Source organism: Artemia franciscana, chromosome 19, assembly GCF_032884065.1.
Source record: "Artemia franciscana chromosome 19, ASM3288406v1, whole genome shotgun sequence".
NCBI lineage: Eukaryota > Metazoa > Arthropoda > Branchiopoda > Anostraca > Artemiidae > Artemia > Artemia franciscana.
In genome coordinates, this window is record NC_088881.1 from 20,128,596 (window position 1) to 20,153,238 (window position 24,643).

Below are 24,643 nucleotides of genomic sequence, written 5' to 3' on the forward strand. Positions count from 1 at the left end.
AATATAGGAATCAAAGTTACGACTGTAAGCATTTAAGTAAGCATCAAATCCTTCCGAAGCTGCGCAAAACGACTAACTACGATGATGACACCATATATAGAGGCTAGAAGATTAACATTTCTAATATATTGTCATTTTCCCCCACTTGTAACAACAAAGTAAGCAACATAGTAAAACATGAAGAGAAAAACACTAATTACAAAATATTATACTTTCAAGACAGAGGAAATATTCTAAAAACATGATGATACTATTAGGGTACCATGGATAAAGGATGAAGATAATCCAGAACGACCGATGGAACGTAGGGCATTCGCAATTATCAAAGTTTATGCTGCAATTTTTTTTTTTTTTTTTTTTTTTTTTCTTTTTTTTTTGTTTTTTTTTTGCAGGGACAGGTAACAAGCATTACCCGGGATTGAGCTCGGGGCCCCACATTACAAAACAAAGATTAATCCACTGCGCCACCACAAGATTTTACGGTACCGGAAGGGACAAAAAGAAAGAATTTGCAGAACCGGAAATACTGAATATGCAAAAAAGAATTTTTTTTTTTATAACAGAGAGTGAAAGCCAGGAAAATCGAGAACTAAACGATCACTGAAACCTAAAACTAATTTGTATAAATTTTAGCGGTTAAATCTTCCTTTGTTTCAAACAACCTGAGTTACCAACCTGAATCTTTATCCTGGAGTCAGAAATCAACCAAGAGTGGAAAGATAGTTCATTGTAAACAACATTGGTGCCCAGCACCATAAATGTATGACAAAGAAGACAGAAAACGATTTGCAAGCTAAGCGAAAGGAGGGGGCAATGATCCTACAGTAGGGTACTTGTACTAATCGTCATTTAAATAAAGACAACTTGGAACAAATACTTTAGCAATATTATTAATAGACTGGTAACTCCAGTTGATGATAATAATCAGATGACCAAAACCATTAAAAGACTCAGAAAAAATCATTCCGAAGGATATTTTCTATTATTTAAGTCATGTAGGCTTTAAGTAGACCAGGTGATAAAACACTTCCTTATATGACCTCTTTCCAAACGGTGTTTTTTTTCTGAACTCGAATAATTAACTTTACAAAAAGTTAACAAAAAGAGTACCAATATCTGAAAAAAAAATGATAAAAATAATAATCCCTTAAGTAAGAAGTGAGTAAAATAAGTGAAAGTGGTTAATCGAGTCAAAAGCTTTAGAAATATCAGAGCAAAAAGGTGAATAGTTAGGCTATTTTGAAAAGCACCCAAAGGAAGAGAAGAAATTAATCGACCAGTATGGCTAAATACAACCCCAGGGAGAAAATCATTCTCTCCAAAATCATTTCTAGAAATTAGGTGCGGATGAGGAATAGATTTTAAAACTTAACTCAGATTACAAAATTTGTGGCAAGCAGTGCTGTTACTTGAAGTACTTTTACTTGAAGTAATACTTAAGTAAAATTTTCCAATACTTGTACTTGTACTTAAGTAAAAACTTTAGGGTGTACTTATTACTTGATACTTAAGTAAGATTACGAAATACATATTACTTAAGATACTTTTAATGTACTTGTTTTTCAAATACTTTACCTTTGACACGAAAATTTTGTGTGTGTGTGCTTTGGCAATGTACAAGAAAACATCACCTTTAGATTTAAATCAAACTCGGATACAGCTCCATGCCTTATTTTTGGATATGAAATAAGGTATTTGTTTTTGACGAAAACAAAATTATAGTATGATTAACGCTTGGTTTAATTTTTTTTTTAAGTTATATAACAAAGAAAATTGAAATTATTTCACAGTTCACTGGTCGACAGTGAGCTAAAATCCCTTGTTTTGTGCTAAATGTTGCATACTGTAGTCCATTTGGGCTTATATTTCTGACATTAGTGTTTAAGTTTTGTCATCTCGTCAACTGAACCAGATTTCTACCATTTCATCATCTTCAGAACCATATTATTGGTAAAACTACTGAAGCTATGAATCTTTGCCCGTCTAAATGTTGTATACAATAAACAAGTCTAGGGAATTCTAGCTGGATCCAATGCAGTGGTATTTTGTCAAATTCGTTCCAGCAAATTCAGGTATTCAGACGAATCTGACTTCAGATTTGTCACTCCATTCATAAGTTATAGGCCCTACTAAATTAAAGGGAAACTCAACTTTCCTAAAACTTGAAACCCTCTCCCCCTCGCCCTATTTGAGATAGGGTTTGTGATACCAGAACTTTATATGAGCCCTGATCTTAGGCATCTTTGGTCTAGTTTTCATTCGGATCCGTTACTCCATTTGCAAGTTATACTAAATTAAACAGAAAACTTAAATTATTCAAGAATTAAAACTCACTCCCCCATGTTAAATTTGAGCTAGGGTCTTTATCTCAAAACTTGATATGCGTCATGGTCTTAGGCCTCTTTGGTTCAATTTTCATTCAGATCCATCACTCCAGTCGCAAGTTGCTCTGAATTAAACAAAAAACTGTTTTTAGCAGGTAAAGCCCTCTCCCTCCTGTTTTATTTGAGCTAGGGTCTTCGTCTTTCAACTTGATGTGTGTCATGATCCTTGGCACCAAATCTGGCCATCAAAATTTTCGTCCAAATCCAACCAGCGTTTCTCCCTCTATACGTGATTACACAGACGGACGGACGGACGGATTTTGCAACTTCTTAGGTAGCCATATTTGCTAATTGGATCCAAAAAAGGAAAATAGTGGCACATCATCATTCAGGTATCATCATCTATTTGGATTGTGGAAAATATCCATCAAGATAGTTTTTTGAGATCTGTCTGTCTGTCTGTCCGCCCGTCTGTGCAATCGAGTATAGCGGGAGAACCGCCAGTCAGATTTGTATTGAAATTGAACTATTTGGATTAAAATTGAGCTCAATTAGGGCAATTGGGCTTTAAGTGTTAAAACAAATTCGAGTTTTTTTATTTTAATTCACTGTAACTTGCATATGGAGATGAATTTTGATGAAAATTGAATAAAGATACCTAAGAGTATGATAGGCATTGAGTTCTGGGATGGGGACCCAAGCTTAATTAAAAGTTGAGTTTTTCATTTAATTCAGTGTAGCTTGCGAGAGACTGATGCATTTCAATGAAGATTGAATCACAGGTGCCTAAGACCGTGACATGCATCAAGTTTTGAGATGAAAACCCTAGCTCAGATAGAACGAGGGGGAGTGGGTTTTAAGTGCTGAAAAAAGTCAAGCTTTTGGTTTAATTTAGTATAACTTGCGAATGGAGCAACGGATCCAAATGAAAGCTAGACCAAAGGTGACCAAAATCAGAGCTCATATCGAGCTCTGATATCACAAGCCCTATCTAAAATAGGGCGAGGGGGAGGGGGTTTCAAGTTTTAAGAAAGTCGAGTTTTCCTTCAGTTTAGTAGGGCCTATAAGTACTTCCACCCATGGCTTGCCCAAAGCCTGGTAATAACCCTTTTCCAAAATAAGTCATACTGAAGCCAACCTTCAACCAAATACTCCGTCCCCAGAGAAAAATTACTTTGTATGGCACTTGGTATTTACCAAGTGACATACAGTGATCGCAAATTCTTAAGGTCTGTCGGTCTGTCAGTCCCGGTCTTGCTAGTTCAGGCACTTCCAGATAAGCTAGGATGATGAAATTTGGCAGGCGTATCAGGGACCAGATCAGATTAAACTTGAAATAGTTGTTTCCCCGATTCGACCCTCTGGGGGGGAGTGGGAGGACGGTTAATTTGGAAAAATTTGATCGGATCTTAATTAAATTTGATATTTAGAAGGATATCATGTCTCAGAGCTTTTACTTTAAATTCCGAACGGATCAGGTGACATTGGAGGGGGAAATCTAAAATCTTGGAAAATGCTTAGAGTGGAGGGATCGGGATGAAACTTAGTGGGAAAAATAAGCACAAGCCCTAGATACGTGATTGACATAAACATAACGAATTCACTTTCTTTTGGGGAGTTGGGAGGAGGGTTAATTTTGAAAAATTAGAAAAAATGAGGTACTTTCGACTTACGAAGGAGTGATCGGATCTTGAATTTCATCGAATGAAATTTCATATTAGAAGGACCTCGTAACTCAGATCTCATGTTTTAAATCCCGACCGGATCTAGTGTCATTGGGGGGATTTGGGGGGGGGGACTGTAAATCTTTGAAAACGCTTAGAGTGGAGTAATCAGTATGAAACTTGGTGGGAAGAATAAGCACAAGTCCTAGATACGTGATTGACCCAACCGAAATGGATTCGCTCTCTTTGGGGAAGTTGGAGGGGGTGTTAATTCGAAAAAATTACAAAAATTAAGGTATTTTTAACTTAAGAGCGGGTGACCGTTCGTGAGGTATTTTTGAATTGATATTAAGAAGGAACTGATGTCTCAGATCTCTTATTTTAAACCCCGACCAGTTCTGGTGACATTGGGGGAGAGTTGAAGGGGGAAACCGGAAATCTTGGAAAACGCTTTGAGTGGAGAGATCGGGATGGAACTTAGTGGGTAGAATAAGCAAATGTCGTTGACACGTGCATGACGAAACCGGACTGGATCCACTCTCTTTGGGGTAGTTAGGGGAGTCCAGTGCTTTGGCGAGTTTGGTACTCTTGGACGTGCTAGGACAATAAAATTGGTAGGTGTGTCAGGGACCTGCACAAATTGACTTGATAAAGTTGATCTCCCCGATTCAACCATCTGGGGGAGGGGGGGGGCTGAAGGGAGAGGAAAAATTAGAAAAATTAGGTATTTTTAACTTGCGAGTAGGTGATCGGATCTTAATGAATTTCGATTTTTAAAAGGACCTTGGGTGTCAGAGCTCTTATTTTAAATGCCGATCAGCATCAAGCCTCTGATTTTTCTTTTAAATTAATCTATTGATTTTTATAATTTTGCTAGAGCTCATGCCATATGAGCTCTCGGTTCTTCCAACCTCGTCACAAGTGCCATATGAGCTCTTAGCTCTTGTTTTATTCCTTTTTTCTCAGAAGATTTTCGACTTAGTCTCATGGTTTTTGCCACTTCATGGTGTGAAAACTGCTGCTAGAAATAGATAGGTTGCAACTTCTGCCGTATTGTCTTCTAGTATATTTAAATGTGTGCTTGCATCGTTCCTGCGTCCCCTTAAAAGTTCTGTTTCTTACGGTAATATTGGTTTGTCTTCTGTTGCATATGCAGACGACGTTCTTCTTGTTGCCCGGACTCGCCGTGGATTGCTTTCCAATTTTACTATCTTAACCAATGAACTATCTAAGATTGAACTGTCAGTTAATTCGTCTAAATGCGAGTTTATTTGTTTTAATAGCCCTTATGCGGTCGCTCCACTCGCTACTGGGACTGCAGTTCTACCATGTTCTTCTTTAGTTAGTTGCCTTGGTCTGTGTCTCGGTCCAACACTTTCCACTACTTTTCATCTCTAGTGAATCAAGCCGTGAAAAACCTTCGCGTCGTTAATATCCCCAAAAAAAGCTGTTACAACCGCAACGGTTTGTGCATGATTTATTATGCTTATTGCGCTCCTGTGCTTTTGTTTTTATCAGGCATGGCTCATCTGTTTCGTAAGAAAAATCCCCATACTCTACTTGCGGTTTATTTCAGATATTGCAAATTCCTCCTCCGGCTTCCTAGATGGCACCAAAACAGAAAAATAATTGCTCGATTTGGTTTAATAGACATGCCTTATTGGATTCAGTCTTCCAGTGATGATCTATGTAAAAAGATTATCTACTCTATTCACGTTTACGACCCTCTGCAGCCTTTTTTCCATATTGATGCTGGTTAATTAGTCCATATTGTCTTTTTTTAGTTTGAATTTGTTTTCTTGCTGTTTATCGTTTTTGTTCATTTATAATACTCAGTACTTTTTGTTTTTTTTTATACTTTTACGTATAATAAAGTTCATTCATTGATTCATTCATTCATTCTGCAGTTTGACCAGCCGTATGGAATGCGTCTGAATCAGCGGGCTTGCTGCAGGCCCGTGATTTTATAATATATGTTTGTAGGGAGTTTTACCGACCATCTGAATTGACTACACAGTATGCGGCTTGCTTGAGTGAAAACCAGCCAAAGGATATAGATGCCATACATTTTCATTGCGTGTCTGAAATTTAACTTGAAAACTTGAGGCAGTTTCCTTGTAAAGGTGCCGAGGGCGAGACATGTCATCATTGAATTTTTGATTATTGAGCTTTGGTTTCTCTTATTAAAAAAAGTCTGCAACTGACTCACATAGCTCCTTACTTTTAAATTTGAGTTTTTTGTTGCTAAGGTTTTTACTTATTGAATAAGAGAATGAACTACTTTATTACCTTTTATCTGTTTTAAAGCCAATCCAAAGTTTATTTTTCTATTTTCAATATTTTTTCCACCATTCCGACATGTTTCAGAATAGCCCTGTATTTTTTCAAACGTGCCAGATTTGACTGAACACTAACCACCAGAAGTTCAACTATATGTGCACTGTATTAATCCTGTCATGTGATCTGTCTGGTCTAATCAGAAGTTTTTTGACTGTACTTAATTGTTTTGATAGTCTTTTTCTTTCAAGCCGTTGTGTTGAAAATTGGTTCAGATTATTTTTTGGACTTCGTTGGGTGTCTACCAGCCAAACAAGGGGAAAAAATATTTTAAGTCTTTTTTTTTATCATTCTTACATGTTTCAGAATAACTGTGTGTTTTTTCAAACGTGCCAGATTTGACTGAACACTAATCACCAGAAGTTCAACTCTACGTACACTGTGTTAATCCTGTCATGTGATATGTCTGATCCAATCAGGAGTTTTTTGACAGCACTTAATTGTTTTGAAAGTCTTTTGCTTTCAAGCCGTTGTGTTGAAAATTCGTTAAGATTATTTTCTTGGACTTCATTGAGTGTGTACCAGCCGAACAAGGGAAACGGTAAAAACGATAAAACGGAAATTCTGGTTCTTGATTAAGATTTCCAAGAGAGGAATGAACAGGGACATTTTATAAGCAAGGGAAGAGGCTAAGAAGCCTTCAGAATGGCTTTTAAGAAAGGTAGTATGGGCTTTATATCAGAAATATATATATATATATATATATATATATATATATATATATATATATATATCTATATATATGTATATATATATGTATATATATATGTATATATATATATATATATATATATATATATATATATATATATATACATATATATATATATATATATATATATATATATATATATATATATATATATATATATATATATATATATATATATACATAGAATAAATACTTGAAGTAGTACTTGAAGTAATACTTAAGTACAGTTTTGGCAAGTACTTGATATTTGATACTTAAGTAAGAATTTGGTGAGTACTTATTACTTGATATTTAAGTAAAAAAACAAAGAGTACTTAATACTTGATACTTAAGTAAAAATTTGAAGTACTTGTTGCAGCACTGGTGGCAAGCAAATAAGACGAACAATTAAGAGAAAACTTGCCAAATTTAAAGAACTGTATTTTCAACTTTTTGTTTTGTATAGGTCTTACCTCAGTCATCAGGGCCACAAACAATTTTAACTGAAATTTCAAATTTAATGTGCCGCTGAGAAAGGTATCAGATGCAACAGACGAACTTAAAAACAGCTTTGAAGTAACAACTGAAGAAGTGAAGTAAACAATTTGCAATCTGGCTGAAGATAAAATCCAGAAATCCCATCAAAAATTACTGGATGAAGATTTCAATCTTTTATGGGCACTTTCAATGGACGATAAATACACAGTAATTACATGTGACTGTGAAACCAAAGTGGTGTATATTTATGAAAAAAAGTTAGATGAATAATATCCATCCAAGCTGGATCTGAAATCGGAGAATCCGAAACTTCCTCAACCTTCTCTGGGGTCAATTAATTCTTCGCATGTTTAAGACAAGATACAGCCATATTATAATGATAATTTACATTGGTTTTACTATCACCAACATAAAAAGAGCACTGAAAAAGGCGATGAGAAACGAAGACTGTTTCTATTAATACTAAGCAGCTCAATGTAAGAAAATTAAGAGCCATATCTGCCCTTTTCCAGTCACTTACAGTAGACCATTTATTTTTACTAGGCTTTACACAAGTAACTTAGTGGAACTTCATAGAGGTTTTGGACAATGGAGACAAGTGGCCAGAATCATTTGATCAATGAGTACCTGAACAAGAATTGGCTTGATGCTCCTTGAATAAATAACACTATCTAGATCTGGTAGGTAAAAGTAAAGGATACGGCATTAGACTTTACAGTCCGTACCGGCGGTGCTGATCTCCGTTTCTTGGTCCTTCAGCCAGGAAGTGCAATGGGGGGTTGGGGGCCAGCCATCATGTGCTTTCACACACCCTTCCTGTTTACCTTCCCCAAATTTCTCCAGGTACCCATTTAGAGTTGGGTCGACTCTGGATAAGCTTACAGAGTCACGCCACTGACCCCCGTCCCAAACTGAAGAATTGGGTACACTGGGATTCGAACCCACGTCCTCTCAGACAAGGGAATCTAGATCTGACACACAACCAAAATTATTGAAGCTTGAATATTTCGGTGATTTTTTTGCAACAATGCGAGGAGGTAGAGCACATAATCAAACAGTTGGTGGTATAGCAAATAAGGATCGACTCGGCCCAATAGTAACCGAAACTCTATGAAAAGAAGTTTTGTTAACATTTAATACATTAAAAGAAATGGCTTTTTATACTGATTCCGAATGCGTGATATTCATTGAGATTTTTGTTACCCATGAAAACCTACGAGCCTAAGGAAATTTGCCTGATTTTCAAAAAAGGGAGGGGGCAACACCCCCTAAAAGTCAGGTGATCTTAACAAAAATCGCAATATTAATTTCAGCGTTTATGGGAGCCCTATTGTACAAGTTTCAAGTTCCTACATACAAAAAAAGGAAAATTTTGTAGTTTTTTGTCACAAGAAAGATCATCAATACGTGTTTGTTTGGGTTTTTTTCCTTGGGGTTGCGCGAGTCGAACAAATGGCCCTAGGATATCGAGAGAGTGCTCATTCAAACGGATATTGAAAGCTATAACGTCCTTTTTAAGTGATCAAAAGCATGAGAGGACAACTAGCCCCCCCCCATAAACCCCTTTCCCCCAAAGACATCCGATCAAAATTCTGAGATAGCCATTCGATCAGGATAGTTGAAAGGTCCAATAACTATGCCACTGGGGATGATAGGGCTCCCCACGGCCCCGGGGAAAAGCCCTCTAAGTTATGAAATTGGCCCATTGTTTACATATAGTATATGTCATTGGAAGATACACAGAATTTTCTGGGGGGAATTTTCTGCGGAGGGGCGGGAGAAATGTTCCACGGGGAGAGTTTTCCCCAGGGAGGGAGGTTTCTAGAGAAGATTTCCCAAGGGATATTTTAGGCGGAAGGTATGGTAGGCAAGATTTGAAAAATGGTCAGAAATTAAATATAAAAAAATTTATTTATTTCAACCGAAAGCAAGGAGCAACATTAAAACTTGAAATATACATAAACTATTCCGTAAGTGAGGGGGGCTTCCCTTCCTCACCCCCTCGATCTTTACGCTAAAGCTTGACTTTTTGTCCCAGTTTTTTAAGAATGACTCGCGAAACAGGTTGGCCGTTGAATTTGAAGGAGAAGTACTTTAAAAGGACTTTAAGAATTTAGCGTAAAGATTGAGGAATGAGGGACGTCTAAGGCCGTATCTAGAGGGAGAGGGCTACGGGATTTTAACCCCATCACTACCCAAAATGCTTTTGTGCGACTCGTAAAAACACAGCAAAATCCATATAAACAGATTTTTGACGCGTTTTTCTTTTTTCCTTTAGCCAAAGAGCGAGGGATAAGGGAAGCGCACCCCCAAGGCAGGGGGCTACCATGTTTGACCCCTCCCCTCCCCAAAATGTCTGGGCGACTCGTAAAACGTAACAAAAATCCATATAGACGCATTTTCGATGCGTTTTTTATGTCTTTTGTACCCCTCCCCCAAAGAAAACAGTGGATACGCCGTTAGGCAACCCCCTTCATATACGGAATAATTTTGTTTGGTTTTAAGTTTTATTGTTTCAAATAATATTCTTTTGTAGCGGCGGAGAGGGGTTGAGTTAAGTAGGGTAAAAATTCATTGCGGGTGTTCAATATCCGTTAAATAACCGATAAATCCAAATTTTCAATCAATACTGTGCATTTCACAAGAAGGGGAGGGGGGGCAAATTTAAATCTCTCTGAGTGCGGCCCCAGATTCAGCTATCTATCTATTGGTAGAGATATCACAAAAAATATGTATATCCCAATCAAATAAATTTAGTATGAAAAACACATAAATTCAGTATTACTAACCACTGATTACGTTACGTTTATCTTTAGAATTAAACTTAAACGCCCTCTTTGAAATTAAAGGCCCACATCGTGTTCCCGTTAAGCTGACATTGTAACTGCTAGAAGAAGGTCTTAGTCACAAGGTGATTGATGCCCACACATCGAGAAACACTTTTGTTCCATACCATTCTGGCCAAAGCATCTAGCTTGGCCAGTTTTAAAGAAGTTTCCAGGGATTACCTACTCCTTACTTAGGCCCCAGCCAGTCTTGTGGGATATCCTCAGACCACAGCTCCTGTTATGTTATGTGCAAGGGCTCGGTGCATTGCCTAATCTGGTGTGGTGCGTGATAACTAGGCTATTTTTACGTTTCCAAAGTTATCCGTCCGTCATTTTTGTAGCCTCCCTTGTGGATGAAGGCCATGAAGGAATCCTTCGAAGGTGATCTTTAGGAGAAGGCCCAACTCCATTCGTTGGACGTGGCCGAACCAGCAAATTTGTTGTTTTTAGTTCTGTTGAGAATGGTTTCAGAGGACTGGAAACCTTCTTCTTCTCTGTCATTCCATATTCTTGATGCGGTCCGTGTATTTGATTCTCGTAATGCAACAGAGGTATCTCATTTCAAGTGCTAGAATTTTTCTTTTGTCTTCGGTTTTTAGTGTCCATGTTTCGTATCCAAACACGAATATAGTCATATGTAAGTTGTGTAATGGGCGCCGTTTCAGTTTCCTGGATAGGTAGTTGTTTTTCCAAAGGTTAGCCTGTCATTGGAAGCTAAAGCTAGCAATTGCAAGTCGTCATCTTACATAAGAGCCGAGGCACTTACAAGAGGAAAGTAGGCTATCTAAATTAAAAAAAATGATCGATCGCCTCGACATGTCATCTACCCATCATGGTGACGGGGGGGGGGTATCAAAATCCTATGTGGTAGACGCCAAAACTTATGTCTAACTACCACTGGTCTTCATCCTAAATGGTTTAGACAAACATAGTTTATCAGCTTGTGTCTGCAGTTCCTGTAAAGTGTTTGCTAGCTCATCAATGTCATCAACGTAGGTAAGAGCATCAATCAACAGCCTTCTAAATTTAGTGCCATGTGCTGGATGAATCAGTGACAGAACGACATTTAGATAGAAGTTGAAGAGGTATGGTGGCAGGATGCAATCCTCGGAGTACTCCTGATAGAGTTGTGAACTCTACTGATAACAGATCAATGGTCAATACTTGGCCTTAGAGCTGATCATAGAGGCTCTTGATATATAGAACTATTTCATTAGGGATTCCATATTCCTTAGCGCCACATCAGGTCAAATGCCTGTCAGAAATTAACAAATAGCTTCATTTTTAACAAATTAACAAATTGCCATTAACAAATTCATTTTTAACAAATTAACAAATTGCCATTAACAAATGGCAAAATTCTTGGTAGAAATTGATGAATTGTCAAACGACGAAGATCTGGTTGATGCCAGGGCGAAAACCGGCCTGATTTTCTCTAAAGGTAAAAGCAGTAATTGCATGTATGCGTCAAAGTTAAACTTTGGTTAAGCCAAGTGACAGTTGGCTCGTGAGTCTAAATGGACGATAGTTTCCGCATTCCTTCTTTGATCCCCTCTTGTGACTAGGGAGGATGGAAGGCTAGCACCACTGAAGGGCTTTGGGGCCAGTTTCCCAGACGGCAGACATACAGATTGCATGTCTGTATTTCGTAATATAATCACAACATCTTTGATCGTAGCAACATGTTCTGTATAACAGTTATTCAAGAAACTATAGCACATTCTATATGCTACCTTAATACTCTATCTTTCGTTGCGGATTTTGCTTAAAAAAAAAAAAAAAGAAAAAAAAAACAAGAACTAAGAGCTCATATGGCACTCGGGACGAGGCAAGAAGAGCTAAGAGCCAAGAGCTCATATGGTATGAGCTCTAACAACATTCTAAGAATCAATAGATTGCTTTAAAAGGAAATCAGAGGCTTAATCCCAGTCAGGATTCAAAATAAGAGCTCTGATGTCCTTCTAAATATCAAAATTCATTAAGTTCCGATAACCCACTCGTAAGTTATAAACACCTAGTTTTTATAATTTTTCCTCTCCCTTTAGCCCCCCAGTAAAGTCAATTTGTGCAGCTCCCTGAAACGCCTACCAATTTTCATCGTCCTAGCACGTCCAGAAGCACCAAACTCGCCAAATCACTGAACCCCTCCCCCCAACTCCCCCAAAGAGAGCGAATCCACTACGATCACGTATCAAGGACATTTGCTTATTCTATCCACCAAGCTTCATCCCGATTCCTCCACTCCAAGTGTTTTCCAAGATTCCCCCTCCAACTCCCCCCAATGTCAAAAGATCTGGTCGGGATTTGAAATAAGAGCTCTGAGACATGAATTCCTTCTAAATATCAAATTTCATTAAGATCCGATCATCTATTCGTAAGATAAAAATATCTCAATTTTCACGTTTTCCGTGACTTCCGGTTTCCCCCTCCAACTGACCCCCAATGTCACAGGATCTGGTCAGAATTTAAAATTAGAGCTTTAAAGCACAAGATCCTTCTAAATATCAAATTTCATTAAGATCTGGTCACCCTTTCGTAAGTTATAAATGCCTCAATTTTCAAAATCACCCCCCCCCCCCAACTCCACCAAAGAGAGCAGATCCGGTCGGTTATGCCAGTCACGTAACTTAGACAGGTTTTTATTCTTCCCATCCAGTTTCACCCTGATCTCTCCACTTTAAGTATTTTCTGAGATTTCCGTACCCCCCCCCCCCCTCAATGACGCTGGATCCTCCAATCTAAGCGTTTTCCATGATTTTAGGTTCCTTCACCCCAAAATCCCCCCAATGTCACCAGATCCGGTCGGGATTTAAAACAAGAGCTTTGAGACACAATATCCTTCTAAATATCAAATTTCATTGAGATCCGATAAGCCGTTCGTAAGTTAAAAGTATCTCATTTTTTCTATTTTTTTATAATTAACCCCCCCCCCCAACTACCCCCAAAGAGAGCGGATCCATTCCAGTTATGTCAATCATGTAATAAGAGCTCTGAGACACGATATCCTTCTAAATATTAAATTTCACTGAGATCCGATCACCCTTCGTAAGGTAAAAATACCTCGTTTTTCGAATTTTTCCGATTTTTCCAAATTTCATTAAGATCTGATCAACCGTTCTTAAGTTAAAAATACTTAAATTTTTCTATTTTTTCCGAATTAACGGCACCCCCACCCCCCCCCCCCTCAGATGGTCAAATCGGGAAAACAACTATTTCGGTCCGGTCCGTGATACGCCTGCCAAATTTCATCATCCTAGCTTACCTGGAAGTACCTAAAGTAGCAAAACCAGGACCGACAGACCGACAGAATTTGCGATTGCTATATGTCTCTTGACTAATACCAAGTACCATAAAAAAAAAAAAAAAAAAAAAAAAAAAAAAAAAAAAAAAAAAAAAAAAAAAAAAAAAACTCTTGAGCGATAATATTCGCAGTTACTAGGCTCTGAATGAACCGTATTCAATGTCGTAATATCTCGTAAAGTCTCTTAATAACTAATTGTATTAGTTGCATGGGATGTGTATTGACTATAGCCTTTCTTTGTATTTCTCTTTTCTTTGTTAGTTCAGGAAAGGTAGTAGGGTTTTAGTGACTATTGGCATTTTGATTATGATCGCTTGCGAAATGAGAGAAACCTATAAACATTGAATGAAAACATAGAAATAGGATAAATACCTGGTAAACCCCTGATTATTTTTCAACTGAAGCAATAAATGATAGGCGTGAAATTCAGCTTCATTTGGAGATTCAATCCTTTCCAAACGTCTCCTTTGATACATCTCTCTGAGAGTAATGAGCGATTTAGTTAAATTCTCAGAATTCAATTTTTGATCAAACTGACTTGCCTCGAACTGAACCAATCGAAAAGCACAATGTATATGGAAACGTGTAATCTTCTCCACGATTGAAACTGACACATCGTCTTTCAGCCCTTGCACAGATATATCCTTAAAAACAAATATAGAAGGCTCAATTTAATCAAGCATATGTATCGAAGAAATTGCGGCAAAATACATTTTAACGGCCAAACATTTCCTTTGGTCTTAAGGGTAATCCCAGAGCAGTTGTATAGGCTGAAAACATGGCCTATTATAATTTCTGGAGTCTTTTGGAATAGAAAATAAGCTTGATGTAACACCTTCCTGTTCATTTAAATCCATTCGACATTCTTTTTGTTATATCTACAGTAAATTTAAAGTTGCTGAATGGAAAGGAATATTTTTTTTTTATTCTTCCTACATTATATATATATATATATATATATATATATATATATATATATATATATATATATATATATATATATATATATATATATATATATATATATATTGAATACTTCATCTTCAATTTATTGTTAGTTTTTGGTATCAAAGTGCTTCCAATGATATGATAATTGAATGTTAATTTTTAATTTTAGAAGGATCTGAGTGATGTGTTTATTAATTTTAATTGCTGATAGCACCAGCTTTTGGTGGCGAAATGGGTTTAATCATAGTTTGGTAATACGGGACCTCGAGATCAAACTCAGCTGTAGTGACACACTACAGTGCCGATGCAAAGACCTTAGTAGTCGTTGATCTGTTAGACACAAACATATAATTTTTGAAAGCAGCCATTGATGCGAATTAGGGCCCTAAGAAATACATGAAAGAATTGCAGTATCGGTTTTATGTTGGGTAATTATATTCATTTCAGAATATTGTTTTAAAGATTTTATTTCTGTTGACTCTAATAAATTGAAGATGAAGTATTCAATATATATATATATATATATATATATATATATATATATATATATATATATATATATATATATATATATATATATATATATATATATATATATATATATATATATATATATATATATATATATATATACATATGTGTGTGTGTGTGTGTGTCTATTCATTAGAACAACATTTATTGAAAGTCTTGGAACCCACGATAGGTAAACATTTGAAGCCTTACTTTACATAGCATCAAATAGATAGCAGTTACGAATCAAAATTTAATAGGACAATCAGGCCTGAACCTCCTTAAATCTCATGGTTTATGCCTAGTTTACCATGGGTTCACACAATTTTCGTATATTAACATATTTTTTCTCTGCACAGCAGTGCAGTTGATTATACTTTTGTTGGTTTTTGGTTGCAGTTATGAATGAGGATGTTTTTTTTTCTATCGCCGCTTATATATGCCAGAAAAGAAGTCATGTCACAGAAAAGTATAAAAGGACTAAACTAATAGTATAAGTCTTATATTTCATTCAAATCTAAATATATGATTTACAACTTCCCTCAAAATTTCCCTGTTATTCGCCTATTCTTGAATTTTTGACAACCCACGCCATCTACTGCTTTCTCAGGTAAAGTCTGTATAGTCTAAAATAGTTTGTAGCACCAGGGAGATCACCTAGTACAAATAATTTCCAAAGTGGAGGAAGTTAATCAATAGTTTCATACGTGTTTCTATGAAAGGGAGTCTCCTAGCGAAAAAATTGAGGTTTTAGGTCATATACTTTATTTCTGTCAAGAGGCCTTCTGAAAGGTTTAATGAATAGATGTCTTTTATTCCAAGACTCTATCTCTGTATTATTTCACGACAGAGTATTTCAATTTTCAGGAAAGAGAAATTGATTTCTCCACCATTGGTTACTCGTGGTTCTAATAGCTCTTATTCTAAATCATACCAATTAGTTACATTCTCAGAACTAATTTCTCCGTGGGGTATAATACAATTTATTATGCGATTCATTTTGATTCAGTGATTCAAGTAAATCATTCCAATTTTCAGAGAGGAGAAATTGATTTCTCCACCATTGGTTACTTGCGGTTCTAATAGCTCTTGTTCTAAATCATACCAATTAGTTACATTCTCAGAACTAAATTCTCCGTGGGGTATAACAAAGTTTATAAGTTATTCAGTTTGATTCTGTGATTTAGGTGACTCAATCCATTTTTTAGAAAGGGAAAAAATATTTTTTTTTACCACTGGTTACTTACGGTTCTTATAGCTCTTGTTCTATCCCAAACAAAGTCATACCAATTGGGTAGATTATCAGGATTCATTTCTCCCTGGGGTATAATACAGTTTATTATGTGATTCATGGTAAGTTGTAGAACATCAGCTGGACGCAATTCGTGAGAAACTACATCTTTATCAGCAGCACTTCGACTATATTTCTTAATACAGTATTGCAAGTTTTCCTAAAATATAAATCAACCCATTATTCAAAGCCATAATCAACCCTTTTTTTTACATTACTGATGAGCTATTCAAATTTTGAGGAACTTTATTGGTTTATGGCGATCATTTTCCATAAGATGTGAATCCAATTAAACATAAAATAATTATCCAAACACTTGGAAAAAAGGAAAAAAAAGGAAAACGATTGTTAGCATAAGCAGATGTAGGCAAAAGAAATAACAGATTTACAGATGGTTTACTTATGTTTGACGTGTAAGGAGCCACACGACAATATTTTCCGCTTTAATTTGAGACACAAAATTTTTTGAGGGCTCGACCAAGAGATCATTAAAAAGATATTTTTAGCAAATTTTGTATTTTAGTTGGTGATAAATCAATTTGATAATCAATATATATACCGTTAAAGTTATTATGTAAACTATAAAAATGTTTATGGTGTTTGATTTTAATTAAGACCAAAATCAAGCCCATAGAAACTTGAATATTTTGTATAAAGGTTATATTAAAGAACAAACTGTGGCCTATATTAAATAATAAATTTTCTAGTGACGATCTAGGTCGCAGCGGTAGCTAGTTTATGGCAATTAAATAAAGGATAGACTTAGTTCATTCTAATGGGGGATTATATAAGTTTCATATCACGGTTGTCGAGACATTTAGATAAAGGATCGATATAGTTAATAAAAAAATTTAATTTAAATCATCTGGACAAGTTTCCTTTGATAACTTACAAGATATAACTTTCAGTTACAATCATAGCCATAATGCATTTGAACCCTTTTTACAAACATTATAAATATGTTATTTAGGAGCAAATAAAAGAAAAAAAATACACACAAACAAAAATATATATTCAAAAACAAACTTGCAGAAATAAAACAGAAAGTGAATTTGCAGGATATTCAAACAAATATAACATAGGACTATGTGGACCTGAATGCAATTTTTAATTACAGATACAATTAAGAGGAAAATCAAAATATGTTTTCTACGATTTTGGAATGTTATTGGAAGCTCGTAATTTTTCTTTTTAATGTCAAATACTCAATAGTTCTTAGCAATGTAAGCATTTCCAATACATAGGGATGGCTCCAAAAAACCAATAGTACCTGAAAAACTATCAACTGATCATAAGGCGTGCAGTTTCGGGGAAACTTACAAACCGCCATAGAAATAAAATACAAATGGCACGCAAACACTGGGTTGTAAATCCTATCTAAGCAGTTCTTATCAAACTATTCTCTTAATTTGACAAACTTGTCGTGAGTCATTAAAAATTTTCCCTTGATAGCTAAGCTAAGCTATCTTCGTGCTTAGCTTGAATAACAAGAGTTAGCGTTTCCTACATAGATCCACTGAAAAGTAGCCCAATTTAATTTAATGTATCCATACCACAATATTGAAGATAATTTGAGTAGAAGAAACTCACTAGCTCCAAAGTTTGAATCAATGAAATTTCGGTTTTAGGAGTCTTAAAGGAAAACCCTATGACTTATAGGTCCAGTTGAACAACGCTAACGGTCGTTTGCAGCGATTAGAGACCTTCAGCTAGCAAAAGTATGTCATCAGCAGAAGAAACATGATTGATATCAATGGAGCGATCAATGAAGAGCTGGGGATACTTCTCGAGCTGTGCGAAAAGCATCATTAAATAAAGCTAGACTTTTAACTCGTCCTTGTTTCACTCCTCTCTTTACAGGAATACGACCAGTGAGAAGTAAACCAGAACGCACCCTAACATACAAATTCCGATACAAATGACATAAGGAGAGCCAAATGAAAGGGTTAATATCACTACGAAAGAGCGCAAGAATAGAATGAGAATGAAGGCTAGATTTAAAAGCTTAGAAAATTCTAACGAACACATATACAGACTTTTTTTAGCCTAACGGCGTCGTCCGACGATATGAAGGTAAAAAGCATTTTCATTTTGAACGGCTATGCCTCTTCTGAACCCAGACTGATTTTCTCCAAAATTGCAAAGTTCATTGATAAGCAAGAAAATAGCATTTCAAGAAATTTTCTAATTATCAAAGAAAACAATAATTGGTCTGTAAGAACTGCAAACTTAGGGATCTTTATTCATTTTTCTAATGCAACTTACAACACTTTCACAAAGGGCTGATACTTTTTTGGCCACAGCTCTCAAGAACAGAAAAGAAAGCTGGTCTAAAAGGTAAGCAGCGTTATTTTTCAGATGCTTGATCTGTACACCACTCACCACGGGCAGTTTCAAACTGATCTCCGCATGAGAAAATAATGTTACCAAAGTGAGAGAGGATTAAGATATGAGCAATAAAAAAATATAGCTGCTCTCAGATTGATTCTAGCTTTTCATCCTAACTCCTTTGATTCTAGCTTTCCGTGCTTTTTCACTCCTTTTCTGATTTGAACCCTTATCGTTGAAGCCTTCCAAGTACACTTTGATTCCTTAACATATTTACAACATGAAATATCCACTTGTTTTTTTCACTTGTTTTTATTTAACTGGTCTCTTCTAAATACTTGGTAAAAGCTGTTTGTGCCGTCTGCATTCATTTAACATTCAATACAGCAAAATAAGTGCATTGGCAAAATTTTCATTGTACACAAAATCAATTCTGCTTTGAGATGCTGGCAAAATTAGTAGCTTGACAAAATTTTCTTCGGTACACAATAATTTGATAGCTACACAATAAAAGCCGAGAAAAAGAAATAATAGAATCGGAATCGGTTTTAGAATCGGTTTTATTTGCACAATCTCGTAGTCATAAAACTAAATGGCGCTTGTGCTTACAAAAAAAGGATTAAATCAAACAACGAAAAAATCAGAAGACGAATAGAGAAAAAAACATTAATTCGTTTGGCGACCATGGCATTAAATCAGCAATTGTTATACTTTGATACAAAGAAAGGGATGAATGAGTTGGAAAAACGATTTGTGCGTGAAGGAGGTGCTGCTAATCTGTCAATGTTCTTCGACCTAGTACTTCGACGTTTCTCTAAAACTGGTGCTAGTATCGATCTGTGTTTATCAGATATGCGGCTGTGGCAAGTTCAAGCTTGCTCAGAAACGTAACATAAACACTTTATATGCAGTTTTTAACTGATGTATAGAGCTTCAAAAGTAATTTTGGAAGGTTTGATAAGTGCGCATGCCAGTAGACACTCCCTCAATCTTATTCGAAGGGTCTCCAACTTTCGAAAATTGTGTACATCAGGTGCTGTGTACAAAGCTTAGTTGAAGTTTGCGTGACATAACTTCCTCCACACGACTAGAACGATGCCTATCATGCACGGCGGAACAAATGGTGCCCCAGGACGTACACTGTTCACCGGGCAGTGGAGAGTGGGCGACCTCTCTATATTCTTATTTTACAATGTTTCCATATTTCTTTTTTTATGGATTCCCCCCTCCACTGAATGCGCACCCAAAGTAATTTTGTAAACATGTTTTGGACTTATAACTATCCTAAATTACGTTTTAAATTTCAAATTATATTTATCAATTCATATTTTTATTAATTTTTGCTACAATATTAATATTATTTTAAACTACATTTTTTGCATACATTGAAACTATCGTATATTCATCCAAACAATAAAAAATACAATATATTAAATCAGGGCGGAGGGTTCACATTTCGCCAGTGGGGGAAGAAGGGTTTAAAAGAACAAACATGCGATTTAAATGAAATTTTTGAGGGAAGTGGTAAACATATATATATATATATTTTTTTTATTTAACTATAAAACTTACACTATTGCTTTGGTCCATCTCATAGGGCTTAATTTCATTCAGCATTTTTCTGTAGTATCGCTCCTTTTCCGGGCACATATCAGGACAAGTGCCAATAAAATAGCCATCTTCATTTTTGACTGCAACTAAAAACCAAAGAAAACATAATCAACTTACTGCAATGCGTGACTAAGGACATATGTCAATTTTTGCCAAAAAAAATCTTCAATTATAAGAACTTAAGGCACACAAATATGGCACAGCTACATCAATAACATGATGTGTGTATATCTGCATATATGTGAAACCCAATCCTAAACTAACGTACCAAACATTATAAATTTTGATCATATACTGTACCTAACACCATAAGAAACAGATGCTTTTCATTTGTTTCATTTTTTTGGCGAATAAAGCAGGAAGAAGAAAATCCTAAAATTCCCATCAAACTGAAGTGACCTGTTTGTGATATATGACAGGATGCATTTGTGAGGACATAAGGCAAAATCTGCCACCCGATTGATGCAAGGGTCATAAAAAGACAATTATTTTACAAACACTAATAAAGATTGTTTGGCACCAGAAGCTTAACTTGTTGGGGGATGAACGATACAAGGATTAAACACAACAACAACAAAATTAACAATAATAAAGTACATATAACATGCACAAATAAAAAAGAACTATTAAGACAGACGATATAGCCTACATTGGAACAAGAAAAATATGCTATTTAAAAAAAAAAAAAAATCATAAACATGGAAGGAAGAGAAAAGAGAGACCCTGTTAAGCACTATAACCTGGAAAAAAGAACCAAGATTAATAAGGAGAATTTTAATCAAGGGGGAGGAGCATAGAAGTTAAGAAGATTACTATGTAGTGTTTTAAAAGAAAAAGAGAGGGATAAATCAATTGAGATATGATTTCAAAATAAAATCGACTGAAAATGAGGGATTGTTGCGCAGGCGTTGATAAATGGTCCTAATAGTGAAAACAGCAAACATCACAAAATTCAAATATTCTGGAATAAAAATTATAACTTTATAGATCAGCTTAAATTTGATAAATGCTAGCCCACATTCAACAGAGCTAATTGCAACTATCTGCAATAGCTTATTCAATAGGCATAATTATTGGGCCCTATATGTAAGTAATTTTACAGCCCGAAAACTCACAAGAAATTAAAACCGGGTACAACAAAGGAAAAGAAAAGAAAAGTCACACTAGGGAGCATCACAAACCGTATTAACACATTATGTACATTAGCAAAACCACTGGGACATGATGGATAGCCACGGGTTCGCTCTTCCCTTAGTGTTTTTCAGAAAATTCTCGACGATTCGATTAACAGACTGTTCGATCGGATACACCATAATAACGCATGATATAGGAGTTACTCGTCCATGGTAGAAGTCTAAGAAGAAACTTCGCGAATCAAAACAAGAGCTAAGAGCTCAATTGGCACTTGTGACGAGGTCGGACGAGCCAAGAGCTCATATGTTATGAGCTCTAGCAAAATTCTAAGAATCAATAGATTGCTTTAAAAGGACAATCAAAGGCTTAATGCCAGTCGGGATTTAAAATAAGAGCTCTGAGTCACGACGTCCTTCTAAATATCAAAATTCATTAAGATCTGATCACCCACTCGCAAGTTAAAAATACCTCAGTTTTTCTAATTTTTCCTCTCCCTTCAGCCCCCCAGATGATCGAATCGGGGGGAACGACTTTATCAAGTCATTTTGTGTAGCTCCCTGACACTCCTACCAATTTCCATCGTCCTAGCACGTCCAGAAGCAGCAAACTCGCCAAAGCAGTGAACCCCACCACCTAATCCCACCAAAGAGAGCAGATCCAGTCCGGTTACGTCAATCACGTATCTACGACATTTAAGAGCGTTTTCCAAGATTTCCAGTTTCCCTCAGCAACTCCCCCAAATGTCAAAAGATCTGGTCGGGATTTGAAATAAGAGCTCTCAGACATGAGTTCCTTCTAAATATCTAATTTCATTAAGATCCGGTCACCCATTCTTAAGTTAAAAATACCTCAATTTTTCTGATTTTTCCAAATTAATAACCCCCAGCTCCCTCAAAGAGAACAGATCTGAACCAATTATGTCAATCTCGTATCTATAACTTGTGCTTATTCTTCCCATCAAGTTTCATCCCGATCTCTCCACTGTAAGGGTTTTCCAAGATTTCCGGTTTCGAAGATTTCTGTTCCCTCCTTCAACCCTCTATGTCCCCGGATCCAATTCGAATTGAAAATGGAGCATCTGAGACATAAGATTCTTCTATATATCAAGTTTCATAAAGATCCGATCACCCATTCGTAAGATACCTCGATTTCCACGTTTTCCAAGAATTCCAGTTTCCCCCTCCAACTCCCTTCAATGTAACCGGATCTGGTCGAGATTTAAAATGAGAGTTCTAAAGCACAAAATCCTTCTAGATATCAAATTTCATTAAGATCTGATCACCCGTTTTAAGTTACAAATATCTCATTTTTCCAAATTACTCCCCCCCCCCCCCCAACTCCACCAAAGAGAGCGGATCCGGTCCGGTTATGTCAGTCACCTATCTTGGACTTGTGCTTATACTTTCCACCAAATTTCATCCTGATCTCTCCACTTTAAGCGTTTTCCAAGATCCCCCCCCCCCCCTAATGACACTGGATCCGGTCGGGATTTAAAATGAGAGATCTGAGTTTCGAGGTCCTTCTAAATATGAAATTTCATTAAGATCCGATCACTCTTTCGTAAGTTAAGAACACCTCGTTTTTTTTAATTTTTCAGAGTTAACCCTCCTCCCCCAAAGAGAGCGAATCCGTTTCGGTTATTTCAATCACGTATCTAGGACTTATGATTATTTTTACCACCAAGTTTCATCCCGATCCTTCCACTCTAAACATTTCCCAAGATTTTAGGTCCCCCCCCCAACTCCCTCCAATGTCGCCGGATCCGGTAGGGATTTAAAATAAGAGCTCTGAGGCACAATATCCTTCCAAAAATGAAATTTCATTAAGATCCGATCACTCCTTCGTAAGTTAAAAATACCTCATTTTTTCTAATTTTTCAGAATTAGCCCCCCCCCCCCAAAGAGAAATGATCCGTTCCAGTTATGTCAATCACGTATCTAGGACTTGTGCTTATCCCCCCCCCCCCAAGTTTCATCCCCATCCCTCAACTCTAAGCGTTTTCCGAGATTTTAGGTCCCCCCTCAATTCCCCCCAATGTCACAAAATCCAGTCGGGATTTAAAATAAGAGCTTTGAGACACAATATTCTTCCAAACTTCAAATTTCATTAAGATCCGATCACTCCTTAGTAAGTTAAAAATACCTCATTTTTTCTAATTTTTCAGAATCACCCTCCCCCCCCCCAACTCCCCTAAAGAGAGAGGGTCCGTTCCGGTTATAGTCCCAGTTCCACCTAATCCCTGCAGTTTAAGGGAGAATCTCCCAGCAGGTACAATGGCACTTAAAACAGGGAACTGCCCTTCTTCTGCTTGCCAATGAGGGTTATGTTTAAAACGGCTTGGCACACTATATTTACAAATGTTCAGAAACTAGTTCAGTAGACACATATGTTGGTCAATAAAAATACGTCACGATTATATGTCACTAGCCCCTATTGTAAAAAATTTTTTCGCAACTTACTGAATTATTAATGTCCATACAATATCCAATTTTGATGTTGACACTTTGAACTCTGAATTGAAACCCTTCAATTCTTAAATTGAATGTAGTTTGGACATCAAAATGAATTTCCTGCATTAAAAAAAAGCGACCCCATAGAATCTTTGAAAATAACCAAAAATATTGTAATATTGATAGTTAACTATAGTTAAATATAACAAGAGTTTTCTATCTGTAAAAGAACAAATCGCAGTTTATTGAGCACTTAAGAAAATAAGGAAATGATTAGTTAACTGAAATAGGGTACAGCTTTTAACCAGCATTTAATAATTTCAAATGCCTGTTGAATGCCAAAAACACAAAATTAAGTTGCAATAAGCTTACTGAATTAAATAAATTAAATAATAAAATTCAATTAGTAAAATTAAATAAAAATTGTAAACTGAAATAAAAATCTGAACTGAACTTTGTTACTTCTAATGCACAGGTACAAAACTTTACCTTTTTTCTTCTTTATCAAGGAGTCCCTGGCATCAAGGATGTTTACTCTGTCTTCAAGTGTTTCAGCTTTTGTTCTTAGTTTGGCCAAGAGTGGGGATTTGGATGCCTTCATTTTTTTTTTATGTTGAACTGAGTTTTCAGAATTGAAATTTCTAAAAAAATATATATATTTTATTAAACAATTTCAATTGTATGATCTGTAATTTGGTTATGTTGCAAAGAATTTATGGGACTTCATA

General features: G+C 36.1%; 1 protein-coding gene across 2 annotated transcripts in view; it reads right to left on the bottom strand.

Annotated features, from left to right (window-relative positions):
• LOC136039392 (germinal-center associated nuclear protein-like) overlaps positions 1–24,643 on the bottom strand; it is an 85,253-nt gene that overhangs the window by 55,497 nt on the left and 5,113 nt on the right. For both annotated transcript variants that reach the window (XM_065723087.1, XM_065723086.1), the window contains exons 2-5: positions 24,405–24,556; positions 20,293–20,417; positions 16,349–16,552; positions 14,016–14,287 (exon numbers count right to left, since the gene is read on the bottom strand). In XM_065723087.1, the coding sequence (XP_065579159.1) occupies positions 14,016–14,287; positions 16,349–16,552; positions 20,293–20,417; positions 24,405–24,516 (713 nt within the window). In that variant the 5' untranslated portion in view covers positions 24,517–24,556. The remainder of the gene's footprint in view (positions 1–14,015; positions 14,288–16,348; positions 16,553–20,292; positions 20,418–24,404; positions 24,557–24,643) is intronic.